Source organism: Terrapene carolina, unplaced genomic scaffold (assembly GCF_002925995.2).
Source record: "Terrapene carolina triunguis isolate 2854851 unplaced genomic scaffold, T_m_triunguis-2.0 Scaffold35022, whole genome shotgun sequence".
Lineage (NCBI taxonomy): Eukaryota > Metazoa > Chordata > Testudines > Emydidae > Terrapene > Terrapene triunguis.
In genome coordinates, this window is record NW_020699373.1 from 1507414 (window position 1) to 1523367 (window position 15954).

The 15954-nt window shown below is 41.2% G+C and overlaps 1 protein-coding gene across 1 annotated transcript in view; it reads right to left on the bottom strand.

Annotated features, from left to right (window-relative positions):
- Positions 1-278: 278 nt before the first annotated feature.
- The window catches only part of LOC112116425 (lysine-specific demethylase 4C), a 438460-nt gene continuing 422784 nt past the window's right edge, over positions 279-15954 (bottom strand). The window contains exons 24-26 of the mRNA XM_026646385.1: positions 13628-13747; positions 4410-4502; positions 279-1472 (exon numbers count right to left, since the gene is read on the bottom strand). Coding sequence (XP_026502170.1) covers positions 1296-1472; positions 4410-4502; positions 13628-13747 — 390 coding nt within the window. The 3' untranslated portion in view covers positions 279-1295. The remainder of the gene's footprint in view (positions 1473-4409; positions 4503-13627; positions 13748-15954) is intronic.

A 15954-nucleotide genomic window follows, 5' to 3' on the forward strand; every position in this document is an offset into this window, starting at 1 on the left:
CTTTTGGCTTTACACGCGCCAGTGTTTCTGGCAAATAGCAGAAAACCCGAATGCATTTCCAGCCTGTCTCTACAACCTCTGATAAGATCAGCATCACAAGACAGAGGGGAAAATAAAAAGATACGAGACCATGATACAGTGTTTAATCAATTATTACATCAGTACTGAGTCTTGTGTAACTACAGTCTGCTCTGTTCATGAATTTACATGCGTATTGCCAGTGATTTGTTTCATTCACACAGCTATATAGATGGGTAATCACATCAGCAGACACAAACATTAGTAAGCAAAAGGGCATTTATTTTTAAACACTATTACATTTGCCAACTATTATTTAAAAAGGAAGACCATATTATATTAGTTCAAAACTATCCTGTTAAGCATATATATTTAAACTCTAATTTTACAAACACATAATGAAATAATTTTTATTTTACAAATAGCTATTTTAATAAGTATTATGAAAAACATGTTTTAAAAATAATTGCCAAAATCTCCCTCTTTAAATATACAACCCCCCCCCCCCTTGCTATTCTGAAGATTTCTTCCTTGGAAGCCAAAAAATATCTAAGTCACACTGAGTCCTCATCAAACCCTACTGAGAGCAGTAGTGATATAAAAAGGTAAAAGCACTGTACAAAGTACGCAAGTACAGCATTTATAGGTTTTAATACTGTACACGCTTGCATTTGTTTTTAAAATGTTTTATAAAAACTCCTATTTTAAAACAAAAAATTGAATGTTCTTCCCTGGCTGTGGAAAATATACAAGCCATTGTAATCCTATCCTGTTATTAAAACTTTACGGTTTTCCAGAGTGATGGGGCAGATATTGTGGTGAGAATTTTTATCATCTTTACTGGATGCCATATATTAAGATTTTCCTAGCAGTTGATGCTTCTCTCATAAAAGTCGATGGAAGTTTTACCACTGACTTAAATGGAAGCAGGACTGTATTCCAAGTTTTCTTTGGCATGTCATTTTGCAGTGCCTCTTAATCTCAGTTTCCTCCAATCCATGATGCAAAATTAATACACAGCCTTTAATACATTAACAAGAAAAACCAAATCTGGAGAAATTTGAAATTAACATGGATAATTGTAGGGGACTGTTTTAAATGTTTACTGGTAAATTCACTGACAAACTCAGAGTATTTATTTTAGCCAAAAGTGATTTAATGTAATGAAGGGATACAATCTTCAAACCAAGCACTGGTGTATTCTGTATGTTTTCCACCAAAATTTAATCTGTTTACTTCCCTGTAGTGTGTGTGGGTTTATTCCTTTGTTGCTTCTTTTATAGTCCCTTCTGGCATTTCTTCTGGAATGAGCTTTTCAAAAAGGTGCGGTACCCAGGGTCATCCACGTATTCATTCTTAAACCGGGAACTCAGGACTCTCTGTCTCTTCTTCTCTCCCTGGATAATATCTGCTCCATAAAATGTGTCTTCAAATCTCATGTCGGAGGCTGTCGACTAAAAACAGACATTAATTACCTCTTCAGTTTCACAGAGGAAATCACAATCTGACTCCCTCCAGGGCAGGCACATGAAAGCACAGGCACCTTTGGTTTAGACAAACTGAAGACTATTTCAGGGACTAACCCAGAGAATTACACCGTTATGAAGTCATCAGTGCTTCAGAACATAGAGTTTTATGATAATGTTTCTAGGAAAATCCATTCATGTTAGATAAATGTTGAACGTATTTTTTTAAACTCACTTTGCAGTGTTTAGTTCCACGTATTTGTGGGGTTTCTTAAAATTCATTTGACTGACTCTAGCTGTTGGATTTCATTGTGTCAAAAGATCACAGAATCACAGAAATGAGAGATGGGAAAGATCATATTGGATTCAGTTCATCCATCTGCCAGTACAGGTTTCTTCCCAACAGTAATGTATATTATCCAGCATTTTATCCAGTCTAGTTTTAAATGTAAGGGACTGTATGATGCAGACTATTAAAAAGGTGCCCTGTACAATTGCATGGCTTGTGTGGACAGGGAGTCATGAGTTCAGCTGGTGCTGGAAAATGTAAAAAAAAACGAGGGCAAAAACTGAAACGGCAAATGTCTAGCTATTGAAAAAATAATGACAGTGACAAATGACAGGAATTTTAGGGCCCACTGCTGAAGCCAGTAGCAAAACTCCCATGAACGTCAATGGCATGGGATCAAACCCTTTAAGATGAAGAGATCATCATATATCCCTAGCGGTTTAAAAGAAAGGGTGGAACCAACATTATAAACCATGGGACTAGTCCTGCAAGGAGCTGAGTAACCTCTGACTTGAGGGTACTCCGATGAGTTCCAACTGAGTTCCACTGACTTGTACATCGAAGATGCACTCAGCACCTTGAGTACTGGGCTGTACGTTTGTGAAGCCCAAGTTAACAACAGGGAAACAGCATCAGGCTTCTCATCAATAGCAACCATTTTGTTTCTGGAGTTTGTTTTATTTAATAGTCTAAATTTCATGTTTTAAAATAATACTTAATTCCACTAAAAAGTTAATGGTGTCACATGCAAAAGTAAAATATTGATCTATAAAAATGCCACTATTTTAAAAGAATAGCAAAAACCAGCCACATCTATATTGTTGTTCTTAGTCAAGTGCAACAATAAAACAGATTTACAGTATGTCTAGTTAATTCTAAACTCCTGTTACATATACTCTATAAAACAACAAGAGGTAATGGGGCCTTTTCTGAATATAATGAAAAACAACCAATTGTACTCACCCAGGTGGCTTGTTTGTTATTTTTTTTTCAAGAACCATCTATCTTAAGCCTTAGCACACTGAAGGACGAGTGTACTCCTCTGAAGTAAACTGCCCCTGAGATGCGACAGTCTAGAATATTTGACTTCTGAACGTTCCTGACAGAAGGAGCTCTGCTCCTCTCCATTCTTATTGCCTTCTTACTCCCCTCTTACTCTCCTGAGTGAGATAAGTCACCTTCCTGGAAAAGCACTTCATAGCAAAGAGACAACCTCATCCTTCTCTGCCTCTCCCCAGCTGCCACTCCCAGCTCCCCTCTCAGACATGGTGCCAGCTCCATGTCACTTCTTACCCCTACCGCACCTTCCAATATGTGCCATGCACATGCTTCAGGCTGCAGCTGAGAACTCGCAACATGGAGAAGCAGCTCACGTCAGGTGGGCATGCTGAGAAAGTAGTGGAGGCGAATATAAGGTCAGGATTTGCTTCTCCAAAGAATCCTGACCTGCCTCCATTTTCCAGCTGCAACAAACCCTCCCTCAGCCACATCCCAGAGCCCTCTGTCTGATTGCCCCAACCTCGCTTAAATAGACATTCCCCAGGTGACCCCCGCCTCTCATCCCCTGGGAATCACCTAGTTTCCATATGGTTAATCTCATACAATACATGTGAGAGTAGGGACGGTATGTGCAAGTACACATCTTTATAGCAATGAGAAACACACAGTGCTGCTGTTCTCGTTTACAGATATGTTCACATTATCTTTGAATAAAATATCCATATTGTATTTATTAGCTGTTGAATTTAAATATTATAAGATTTTTTTAGTCTGTATGCTTTAATTTTACATGTTAAAAAATGACTAACAGTTAGCTAGCAGTGTATGATTTTGAGTGGACTGCTGAGAAACAGAGCAGTGTATGTTATATGCAAATGAGAGGAAGAACATGGTGTCTCTGAGTCTGAGTATTTGACCCTCTGAGTAACTGATATAGGACTGTACATTCGAATTCATGCCAAACTTAGGTAATACAAACCTTCTCTCTCCTCCGATACCTGTATGTTGGAATGCAGCATTTCTTAGTCTTAAAGGAGTTCTGTTCTTATGGTGTTGTGTGAATTTTACATATGGTACTGTGTTGGAATAACTGATTGCTGCATACCAGCTGGAATTTATGCAGGAGCTGGGAAAGTATTTGAGAGCTTGGGGTCCAATTAAAAATCCACTGTAGTCAATAGGAGTCCTGCCATTGACTTTAATGGGATTTGGATCAGGTTCTTTGTTGTTTTTGGTTAAACTTTGTGCTTTTAGAATTATAAACTTTGAGAACTTGGAAAATATACATAAAGAGCATATATTTGATAAGGGTATGGAAAGAACAGTTCATCTGTCAACACGAGATGTTCTTCCTTAATCCTTCATGCTCTGACAGATGTTCTACCAAGATGTCCCTGTCAGCAGTCAAGATGTGTGTTTGATTACAGTATTTGGCTGTATTGACAAAACAGTAAACCAGTCTGACTGGCCAGTGCACACTTTTGCTACTTGTTTGAATTTGGATAGCCACACTAGCACTAACTCGTCGCAAAAATCCTTGTGAAGTATAAAGGGCTAATTCAGAATAAAGTCACAGCTCGGTTTAAAGTCCTTTAGAGTAAATTAATATTAGAACATTTGTATTTGTAAATACTTACGAAACGGGCTTTCACTCGTTTAGGCAGCTCTTCATCTAACGTGTAGATCTCTTCCCTCTTCATTGCTATCTGAGAACCATCTTCAAACTCAACCTAATTTGACACATGGGAATTTTAGAAAAATATAAACTCATTGTTTGCAATCCTCAGGCACTCTCCACAATAGACAGATTATCTACAGAGAGATCAAACATTTGAGTTAAATAGTTATCTATTGTTATTTATTTTTAGGAAGGAAAATAAAGAACCACCACCAAGAAACACCATGAAGAGTTAAGAGTTATAGCCATACTTCAGAAAATAATCACCAGTTAGGCTATGTCTACACCTGTGTGTTTCCCTGGGTACTTGTCCGTGCACTGCTAGTACATGTACCCCATGCCCCTGCTGAGTGTCCAGATACAGTGTGCTGAGCATGGGTATATGATGTGCATATATACCCCACGCCCACACTGCCCTTTTCAGTACATGACGATAGCGCTGCCATTTCAGCAGCAGTATCACAGAGTCCTTTGTGTCCAAGGAGACACTCGGAGAACTGCCTTGTTGTGTGTTGCTGGTACTGTATGCCGCATTTTGCGATGGCAGTTCTCAATTATGTCTCCTTTCTGCCTAACTGCATTGAAGAAATGGAGCAAGTCCATGATGATGTAGTTCTGCTCCTGCGACAAATGTTCATGTGGTCCAGTACTGGATACTGGATGGAATGGGTCCAGAAAAATTTGAGACACTGAAAATGGCTGACCAAGAGGGCATATGAAAATCCACTGAGGTTGCAAGGAAAAGATGTGTTGAATGCTGGCATTACCATGGTATGGCCATAGGTGGACTGTCGCTTCTGGTCCCGGAGAACCAGCATCGTGTGGTGGAACCACCTCATCTTGGAAAGCTGGAATGATGACCAGTGGCTGCAGAATTCATATTACGGAAGCAGACCTCCATGGAGTTGTGCAAGCAGCTTGCACCAATCCTCTAGCACCAGATCACTTGTTCTCAGAAACTCATAGCAGTACAGAAGCAGGTGGTTGTTGCCCATTGGAAGCTGGCAACATCTAACAACTATTGGTCAGTTACAACCCAGTTGGGGTTGGGAAGTCAACTGTCAGAGTGGTGGTTGTACAGGTTTGCCACAATACTAATACTGGAATCTACTCAGGCCTGGTTGCCATATCCAAAAGTCCCTTAAATTATAGCAGGATATCAGAAGATGGGGTTTCTGAATGGTGCAGGGGCCATCGACAGAACGCACATCCCAATACTTTGCCCACTGAAAGGGGTGAGTGAATATGTGAACCAAAAAGTTTTTACTATTCACTTGTTCTCCAAGACTCAGTGGACCACCGAAGTCAGTTCATGAGACTAATGTTGGACATATGGGGAAAGGTCCATGACGCCAGGGTGCTCAGAAGGTCAGGATTGTACAGCAGGGGGGAGGGAGGGCGAGGGGGGGGAGGGAAGAGAAGAGAAAGGATTTTATTCCTCAGAAATGCCATGGCTCTGCACAGAGTTTCTGTTCCCACAGTTATATTGGGGGACCCTGCATATGCACTCCTAACTTGGCTCATAAAGCTCTTTCCAACATCACTGACCCAAGAAAAAGGGAATTCATCTATAGCCTGAGTAGCTGCAGTGTGGTAGGGGAATGCCTTTGGGAATCTGACAGCTCATTGGCAATGCCTGCAAACACAACTGGATGCCAAGGTAGCCAACACAGTTTGCATGATCATGGCACGCTGTACCTTGCACCATGTATGTGAGGCTAAAAGAGAATATTCCCAGAGCTATTGGGCACAGGGCAGATCTGGTTTACAAAGCCTGTACGGGCAGCCAAATCCCACCCCCGTGCATACTGCTCATGGTTCCCAAGTGGCAAGGGAAATCTGTGATGCTATTTTCTCGTACATTGTGGAGTAGCGTAGAGCCAGAAAGCGACCTGGGAAAGTGCCGAGGGACACTATTTTGATGGTATGGTGCTGCTGAAAAAGCTCAATAGATCTTTGCTACATGATTGTCCAGCGACATACTTCAGTGAGTTTCGATCCCCTACAGCCGATGATAATGTCGTAACTGAAAGCAGACAACTGGGTGAGGGCACTCAAGGTTAACACCTTTGGCTGCGGTTTTGTGCTGTGAAGAATGTATAGGCATTGTAACGCCATCATTGAGCAATGCTGTTGTTGCATGTTAACAACTTGGTTTCAGGCTGCTTTATGGGGAGTCATTAAGGATTGTTAAAGTAATTTAAAAACAGTTCTGTAAGGTTTTGGGATGGGCTTCACACTTTCCTTCTTCACAGTGTTTTCTAACATCCTTGCTCACAGCACTAATCAGGTGCTATGCATGAGTACTTCTGTGCTGCAAGTGGTGACTATTTGGTGAGGCTGAGAGAAGAGGGGTTGTAAAAGCATGGTTCAGTGTCCGATATCTCTACTGTTAATTTACTTTTGTTTCCTTTGTCTGTATTGTCAATTAAGTCATTAACAAAGCCATAAAGACAGTTCAGTTAACTTCTTTTCTGTTTTTCATTCTGGTGCTTTGGACAGCAACAGTTACTTCACAGTTTAGTTCACTGTAATGAACCTTTTTTTTTTTTTTTTTTAAACACTAAGCAATTCATGACTGGGGGCTGAAGGTGATGTGCGAGGGACAGAATTCATTGCATTTCTTTGGCACGACACATTTACAGAAATCACAGTCGTGTGTTGTGAATCCTGCTGACCCATCCCTAATGTAGAAAAATATCACATTGATCATACTCAGAAAGCGAGCTGCACACTCAAGTGAAGTGAATGGTAACTTTTATTTACAAACGTACATCAAACAAAGGACTAAAACAGTTTGTAACAGAGACAAATTAACAAAAATAAAAATAGTACAATTCCCTGAAACTGGGCAAACATTAGTGTTTGTGGACATGTCTTCTTGCCCTTCCCCTCCCCGAGAAGAGAGGAAAAGACTGTGGAATATTGCATGGGTGGACAAACGGAGAGGTATCCTGAATGGAGCTTGGGGGGTAAACAAAGACTGGGCTATAGGGACTGGATTGGGCTTATTGTTCCCCACAAGCAGGCTTTGGGGGGGTTCCCCTGTGCAGAGTTTTGGGTGCTGACAGAGTATGTTGTGCCAGGTATCCAGCATGCTCCTCCCCGGCAGGGGTGGTGGTGGAGTTCACCGCCTCAGGAGCAGCCTGGACAACACCTGGAGGAGGAGGAGAAGCGGCAGGAGGAGGACGTGCTGCCTGTTCTGGAGGGAAGCAGCAGCCCAGTGGCGGACAGGCCCAAAAAGTATTCTGCCACCAGCTGTACTAGGGACTGAATGAGTGAATGGTCCCATTCCCTATGGGCATGCTCCCACTCCATGAACCGGTTCATGAATGCCTCCTCCTGCCTAAGAGCCCGATCCTCCCTTGCCCTAAGGAACTCTACTGCTCCTGACTTCTCCTGTCAATGACTACTGTGCTCCTCTTTCTCCAGGTCTCCCTCCAGGACTTCCTCTGAGGTCCCTGCTGCCTCCTCACCCTGCCCCTCATCGGTGTCCCATCATACAATGAAGCCGGTGGGTGAGGATAGAATCATGAGTCACTTCAGGCTTGATACTCGCAGCCTTGGAGAGCCCCCACTCCAGCTCATCGTAGTATGGGCATGTGTCACGTTCCTCTCCTACAGAGAACGCTGGAGTCCTTCACACTCTGGTACAGGAGCCTGAAGTGCTCCATGTGCTCCCAGCACAGGAATGGGGTCCAGTGAATGCCTGCCTCCTTCAGCCTCCGTAAATCTCCTGGTAGAGGCATATGATCCTGCCAGTATGCGTTAAGTTGTGGTCTGACCACATATTAATCAGCACGTGGGCATGCTTCAAAGACCAGGAGGCAGCTCTTGGAACATGATCTGTGATCACCAGTGCTGATCAATCCAGTTCACGGGACAACTGATCTTAAATGCTCAGCACAGGTTGCTATTACCTTTATACATTTGGGTAAGGGTCAGACGGCAAAAGGATCAATGCATTGTGGGATTAGCCTTGGAGGACTATCTTTACTCATGACCTGGTGCATGCCCTTGTCGGAGAAAAACTGAGTTCTCACTCTGTTGTTTGGGTGCAACAAGTCAGAAGCTTTATTAACTCTCACAGTGTGCAGAGGGAGAGAGCTAAGCAGGTCTCTCTCTCTGATACCTAATTACAGCAAGCATTTAAAAAGAAAAGAATTGACAAAAGGGAACTGCGAAGCCTGACTTTTGTTAAGAACCGTCATGCATTGCAGTTCCCTTTTGTCAATTCTTTTCTCTGCTTCCACACCCTTTACCCCCATCGACGCTGTACTGTAGAACGGGTACAGGGCCGTGGCACAATGGAGGCATGAATATGCTCACACTCCTCAGGCATGCCAGCTGTCTCACACTACTCTGTCCTTCCGGAACATGCGTCAGATAGGGTCAATAAGGGAGTCATGACACAACAACGTGCATCTCACCATGCATGGTCGCAAGCATAGACATAGCTTTAGATTAACATGCAAAAGGACTGCACTCCCAACATTGAAATTTGTGTATAAAAGTACAAATGTATTCGATTAGAAATGCTAAAGAATACCAACATATACAATATCACTTTATCACACATTAAGATGTCATTATGTTGTTTATGTTTGCTTCTAATTTCCCAAGAGGTTAAAATTAATTTCACCATGCTATGTTTCAAGGTTGTGGAAGACCACGTCAAAAGACAGGAGGTATGAGTGACACTAAGGGAAATGCCAGTTAACAGAATTATATTGAATCTGATGGAATTTCTTTAAAATGCTCTGTTCGGAAGATGAAAAGCTTTATCATGCTTAGGTTTAGATTTAATCCAACATGAACCCCTTTAGCAGAAAATGAGAAAGGAAATGTAGCTAGGTGCAAGGAATGCTAAAATACTCAGCCTTCAAACCACTTATGCTTTTTGAGACGCTTCCACTCTCCTCCCCCACCACCACCATCCATCCCTGGAATCCTTCACCTATAAGAGATGAATGTCTGCTACTATCTACAATTGTACTTTGAGTTCCTTCAGAAACTTTAATTTAAAACTAGTTTTCAGAAAACGTACACAGGGCCCAATCCTGCAAGCTCATATGGCTTCAATGGAACTACCCAAATAACAGCTATATGCAGGAGTCAGGGTTGGAGGATTAGGCATAAATTATGTGAAAATATACAGTGAAATACATATACTTCTCAAAGAACCTCGACAAGAGGCACAATTAGCACAACGCACGTACAAAAATATAGGGTTTGCTGGTTCAAATTAAAACGTTGCCCTGTAGGTTTCAAATCAAAACAATCAAACAAACTGAATGTGTCAGATTAATTGTGCACAGTTGAAAAGCTTTCAGGGACTGTCCTAGAGTACATACAGTAGCAACAGCCAAGATACAGAGCTGTGAACTATTAAAATCCTTAAGAGAAGTAATTTTAACTCCATCATAAAGGACCTGGGCCATATCCTGGTATGCCGCTGAACCGCACAAAGCCCAGGGTAGAGGATGGGGTGCAAAGATGTCTTACAGTGCATCTTTACACTCCCTGATCCTACTGCTAACATGTGCAGGACTGGTCTCCATGCATGTTAGAGCAGCTTGAAGGCTGCTTGAACTTAACCCATGTTGTAAATAGTGACAAGGAATCAAAAATATACCCAATGATCAGTATGGTGCTGGGGCACTGCTATCACTGCCCCCGCCCCTGCCCCCTTTGGCAATGCCTCTTTTTCCAAGCCACGACAGTAGCACAGAGGAGAGAGGTGAATGGTCTACATTCACTGTAGCCCACCAAAGAATCACCCTGATGTTGGGGTGAGCTTCCCTGGTTCTGTTAAATGGGCTTTAGGACCAGATTATATTGGTAGTGTGGCACTGAGCAGTCATATCACACAAGAGAATCTAAACCCCATATGTCCAGTTTGAGGTATGGAGGCTCTAGCCCAGTAGTTCTCAACCAGGGGTACACGCCACCCCTGGGGCTACACAGAGGTCTTCCATCAACTCATCTAGATATTTGCCTAGTTTTACAACAGGCTACATAAAAAGCTCTAGTGAAGTCAATGCAAACTAAAATTTCATACAGACAGTGACTTGTTTATATTGCTCTATATGCTATACACTGAAGTGTAAGTACAATATTTATATTCCAGCTGATTTATTTTATAATGATATGGTAAAAATGAGAAAGTAAGCAATTTTCCAGTAATAGTGTACTGTGATACTTCTGTATTTTTATGTCTGATTTTGTAAGCAAATAGTTTTGAAGTGAGGTGAAACTTGGGAGTGCGGAAGACAAATCAGATGCCTTAAAGGGGTCTGGAAAGGTTGAGAGCCACTGATCTAGCTGTTCAACTGCCATAAACATTAACTGGAGTTTCTTACTTAAACTCTAGCATGGTGCACTAGAAATTCACCCTGATGTTGCTAAGGACTAACACCAATAAGGGTTCCTCCAAGTCTTTCAGTGGTGTAATTATTTACACAGAATATCAGACTACTGCTAAATCCAAATTTTAACCAGGCTGCAGATGCTGAATTTCAAACTAGTCATTCTGTCAAGTATGGTATATTTTATTTTGTGTGCCCTGTAAATGCAGATATTCATCACAGAGAATAAGAGCTCCTACTACATATGGGCAACCAAAGATATATATTGTGCATTCAGACAGTGGGATAAAAATGAAAAACTGCACTTGTTCTCTCCATGTGGTTTTCTTGTATGAGGATATCATAAATTAATGGTGTAAATGAAATTGTCAGAAAGCATTTAACTGAATAATTTAGTCATCTACAGAAAGTTACAAATGGTTACTATGAAGGAACATACAAACAAAAATTGACCAAGATGCCAAACACTTAAGTGGCAGATTTGTAGAGAGGCACTTAAAAATACACACTTGATTTTGCATGCACAATTACAACTAGGATTCGTGCAGGATAACTGGGCTTGCATATATCCTGTGCGATACTGACACAGGTGTTTGTGCACATGGTCACGGTTACTGCATGCCCAGCTCTCATTGCTCCCTGTGCAAATTCCACATGAATGTGAGAGAATTTTCACACATGAATTCCTTTATCAGAGTAAAATAGATTTGTTGAAGTTTTATCTGACCATATAGCTTTGTTCCAACACACACACACACACACACCCGTTTCTAGTCTCTCCTTTTGTAGAGAGTTGTTGGTCTAGTTGTGTGTCTAAGAGGCACAACAGAGAACTCACATCACAACACAGGAAGAAGGGGGGCAAAGGTGGCTTTAAACCACATTTGCACCCTCCCAATCCTGGGCTGTTCTGTAGCCCTTAGCTTAACTTAGGGCTTGTCTACATTACTCGCTGGATCGATGGGCAGCGATCGATCCAACGGGGGTCGATTTATCGTGTCTAGTCTAGACGCGATAAATCGACCGCCGAGCGCTCTCCCGTCGACTCCGGTACTCCACCGGAGCACGAGGCACAGGCAGAGTCGACAGGGGAGCAGCAGCAGTCGACTCACCGCAGTGAAGACACTGCGGCGAGTAGATCTAAGTACATCTACTTCATATAGCTGAAGTTGCGTAACTTAGATCGATTCCCCCTCCCCCCCCCCAGTGTTGACCAGACCTTAGACAGCCCCAGGGGGAGGTGAGAGATGTTACGGCAGTATCCCCAGGCTGTTCTCTAGGCTGCAGCACTTCCCAGAATCTCTACAGTGCTATGTGCTGTGATCTGGCCTCCACACACCCCTCCTCACCTTGGTATGTCCTCTGTGCCGGGGCTTGCTAGGGGGTCCTTGAAAGGCAGCCTTTTGGCTGTTTCCATAGTTCCTGTGCCAGGGGAATTCTCCCACAGCTAGATATGGGGCACTGAGAGCCCCTTTACGCTGCTCCTGTCCTTTTACCCAATATAAAAAGTCCAAAGTGGGGCTGCGAGTTTCACCCGGACTCTAATTCTGACTGACTTACTATGAGGTCTTGAAAAGGTTACTTAACCTCTCTCTGCCTCAGTTTCTGCTCCTGTAAAAAAGATGATAATACGGCTCACCTTATTTACCTCACAGGGTTGTCATGAGCATAGTTTTTTGGTAAAACACTTTGAAGATGAATAGTGCTATAAAACAATAATCCTTGAAGTTTTATATAGAACTTATATTCAAAGCATATGCAGATATTAAATATAAGGGAGGCAGTAAGGTGTAGAGTTCAGTATAAGGGACCAGCCATCTGGAGACCTGAGTTTGATTCCCACGTCTGCCACAGACTTGCAACATGACATAGCAAGTCACTTATCCATGGATAAATTAGTGCACAGAGAGGGTATTATAGTACCTGTCCACTTTTGTAAAACAATTTGAGATTGGCAGATGGAAAGAGTTATATAAGTGAAAAGATTTTTTTATATATATACAAATGTATAGAAATACCAAATATGTATAGCTCTCTATCTAAATAACAAATAGTTATATTCGTATTCTTCCCGAAGTGTTGTTATTATTGTGGTTGTTTTATTGTCGTTTCTACCATGCACTTGGGTACTCAACGCTGCTGACTGATTTTTCTCAGAGACATGCACTTTAGAAAACAGACAATTATTCTGCCTCTGAAATCAGGACTGAGCTCTTTAGTCTTGTCCACAGTACTGAGTTCTCCTTTCTCTCTAAAGTTTATAACATGCCTTAATGGACATGTTAGTTAATATAAGATTGCCTCATTGAACAGCTGAAAATGTGTCTATTGAAACTATGTTTTTCATTGTCCTTTCTCTCATCCCTTTTTCTGAAACTTCGCTAGCTCATTAAAGTTAGGTGCCCAGTTATACCATTAATTAAATGACTACCAATGCTTAATAAAAGCAAACAAACAACATAATATACTGAAGTCTTGTTTTATAGGATGTGGTCCATTGAATAACCCTGAGTTCCTATAAAATGATACACTCTCTTCCTTTGGAATTTTAAAGTTACAGGATTGTACATAGCAATAATTAGCTACAGCAGCAGCAGCTCAGCCATTGTAAACAATTGGGGACAGCTCTATCCGAAAAGGTAAAGGCATTACTGTTTAAGAGTCAGTACTTAACTCATATCCCTGCCTTCCAGAACTTTAAAACTGTGGCCAGTCCAACTTTGATGTGGAATGAGTTATTTGTAATACACATGAAGACATTTGAAAGAAAATTCCTAATATGCACATAATAAAAAATATGGGCACTCACCTGATACATGTGAGCTACATTTGCTCCCAGATATTTTGCCCCGTACAGTTTTCCATCAGGCCACTTCACTTGGACCACCTCTCCCTCTGCAGGTGGACCCAGCTTCCGGCAGTCTCTGCTCTATTTACAAACAAGGGATTGTTTCTCAAATCAGTGATTAAGCAATTAAATTTTGAAATTACCAGTACACTGCTTCTTACAACTTGATAATTAGAGGGGGAGTTATCATGTGTGTTTCAAGCATTATAATCTTGCTAATGGGCCAACAAAACACACCGTTCGTCTTCGTGAGAAGGAACTAATGACCAAAGAAACACTCCTAACAGTTTGATGTCACAATGTCAAAGCAACATGTATGAATCAGATAGTTATCAGCAACGGTGCTACTTTTCCCCAATTTCATTTTTGTCACATAGTGAAGATGAGGTTTAACAAAGTGCAGCTACATATTTGCCAGAGGTTTATGGAGGTTGTTTTTTTACATACTTAAGCAATTTATATTTTGCTAACACCAATGCATTCCTGCTAGATGTTTACTGATTGCAATATACACATGACTGATCAAACTACAATGTTGAGAGCATCAGCAGGTTCCTTGCTTAGCTGGTATATATGCACAAAAAGAATTTAAAGGTTTACTACCACCTTTATATCACCTGAACTCTGGGCTTGGCTCCTGCTATAACATATGCTGGCTTTAAACCACTCACTCTCTGGGATGCTCTGCGAGCCCACTATAGCCAGAGAGCAGAGCACACCATTCCCACCCCCACCCACACGTCTACACTCGGAATTGTGTGAAGGACCAGAGAAGAGTCTTTATGTAAGCTCTATATTAGCTGAGGAGGCAATCTTCTGCAGGCACTTTTCCTCCGGGGCCATCTCAGCCAGCTATCCACCCACGTAAAGCAGTCCACAGGTTCAAATTATGACTCAAGTCACAAATGAAAGTGATTTAGTGGGAACATCCTAACCTGTACTGGCTCCCTGTCAGTCAGCAAATTGTTCGGCATTAATGGCAGACCTAGAACTGGAATAGCAGGGCTGTTGCAAAATAGCATTGAGGTACACTGACAATTGTTTGTAGTTGCACCTAGTTGTTAGTCTAGTTACTGCACTAATGCTTGCCATTTTGTGAGCAACAAATTCACACCAAATATTTTAAAAATATTAATTATTATTTCACAACACATCTCACACTTCATCGTGCATTTACATTTGAGAAGATATCAGACTGAGAGATGAAAATTAGCCTCTCGTAGCCAAGGGCCTAATCATAATGACCAATGACAGCAAAGTGAGAGCAAGGAGACTACAATAGCATTTACACAGATAATAACTCATTTGACTCTTACTTGAATGTTATCTTATCACTAGGGCTGCTGATTAATTCCAGTTAACTCACGTGATTAACTCAAACAAATTAACTGTGATTAAAAAAATTAATCGCGATTAATCACACTGTTAAACAATAGAATACTAATTGAAATGTATTAAATATTTTTGGATGTTTTTCTACATTTTCAAATATATTGATTTCTATTACAACACAGAATACAAAGTGTACAATGCTCACTTTATATTATTTCTTATTACAAATATTTGCACTGTAAAAATGATAAAAGATAGTATTTTTATTTCACCTCATACAAGTACTGTAGTGCAATCTCTTTATTGTGAAAGTGTAACTTACAAATGTAGATTTTTTTTTTGTTACATAACTGCACTCAAAAACAAAACAATGTAAAACTTTAGAACCTACAAGTCCTTTCAGTCCTACTTCTTGTTCAGGCAATTGCTAAGACAAACAAGTTTGTTTACATTTACGGGAGATACTGCTGACTGCTTCTTATTTACAATGTCACCTGAAAGTGAGAACAGGCGTTCGCATGGCACTTTTGTAGCTGGCAGTGCAAGGTATTTATGTGCCAGATATGCTAAACATTCATATGCCCCTTCATGCTTTGGCCACCATTCCAGAGGACATGCTTCCATGCTGATGATACTCGTTAAAAAAATAATGCATTAATTAAATTTGTGACTGAACTCCTTGGGGGAGACTTGTATGTCTCCTGTTCTGTTTTACCTGCATTTTGCCATATATTTCATGTTATAGCAGTCTTGGATGATGAACCAGCACGTTTGTTTTAAGAAAACTTTCACTGCAGATTTGACAAATGCAAAGAAGGTACCAGTGTGAGATTTCTAAGGATAGATACAGCACTTGACCCAAGGTTTAAGAATCTGAAGTGCCTTCCAAAATCTGAGAGGGACGAGGAGTGGAGAATGCTTTCAGATGTCTTAAAAGAGCAACACTCCGATGCGGA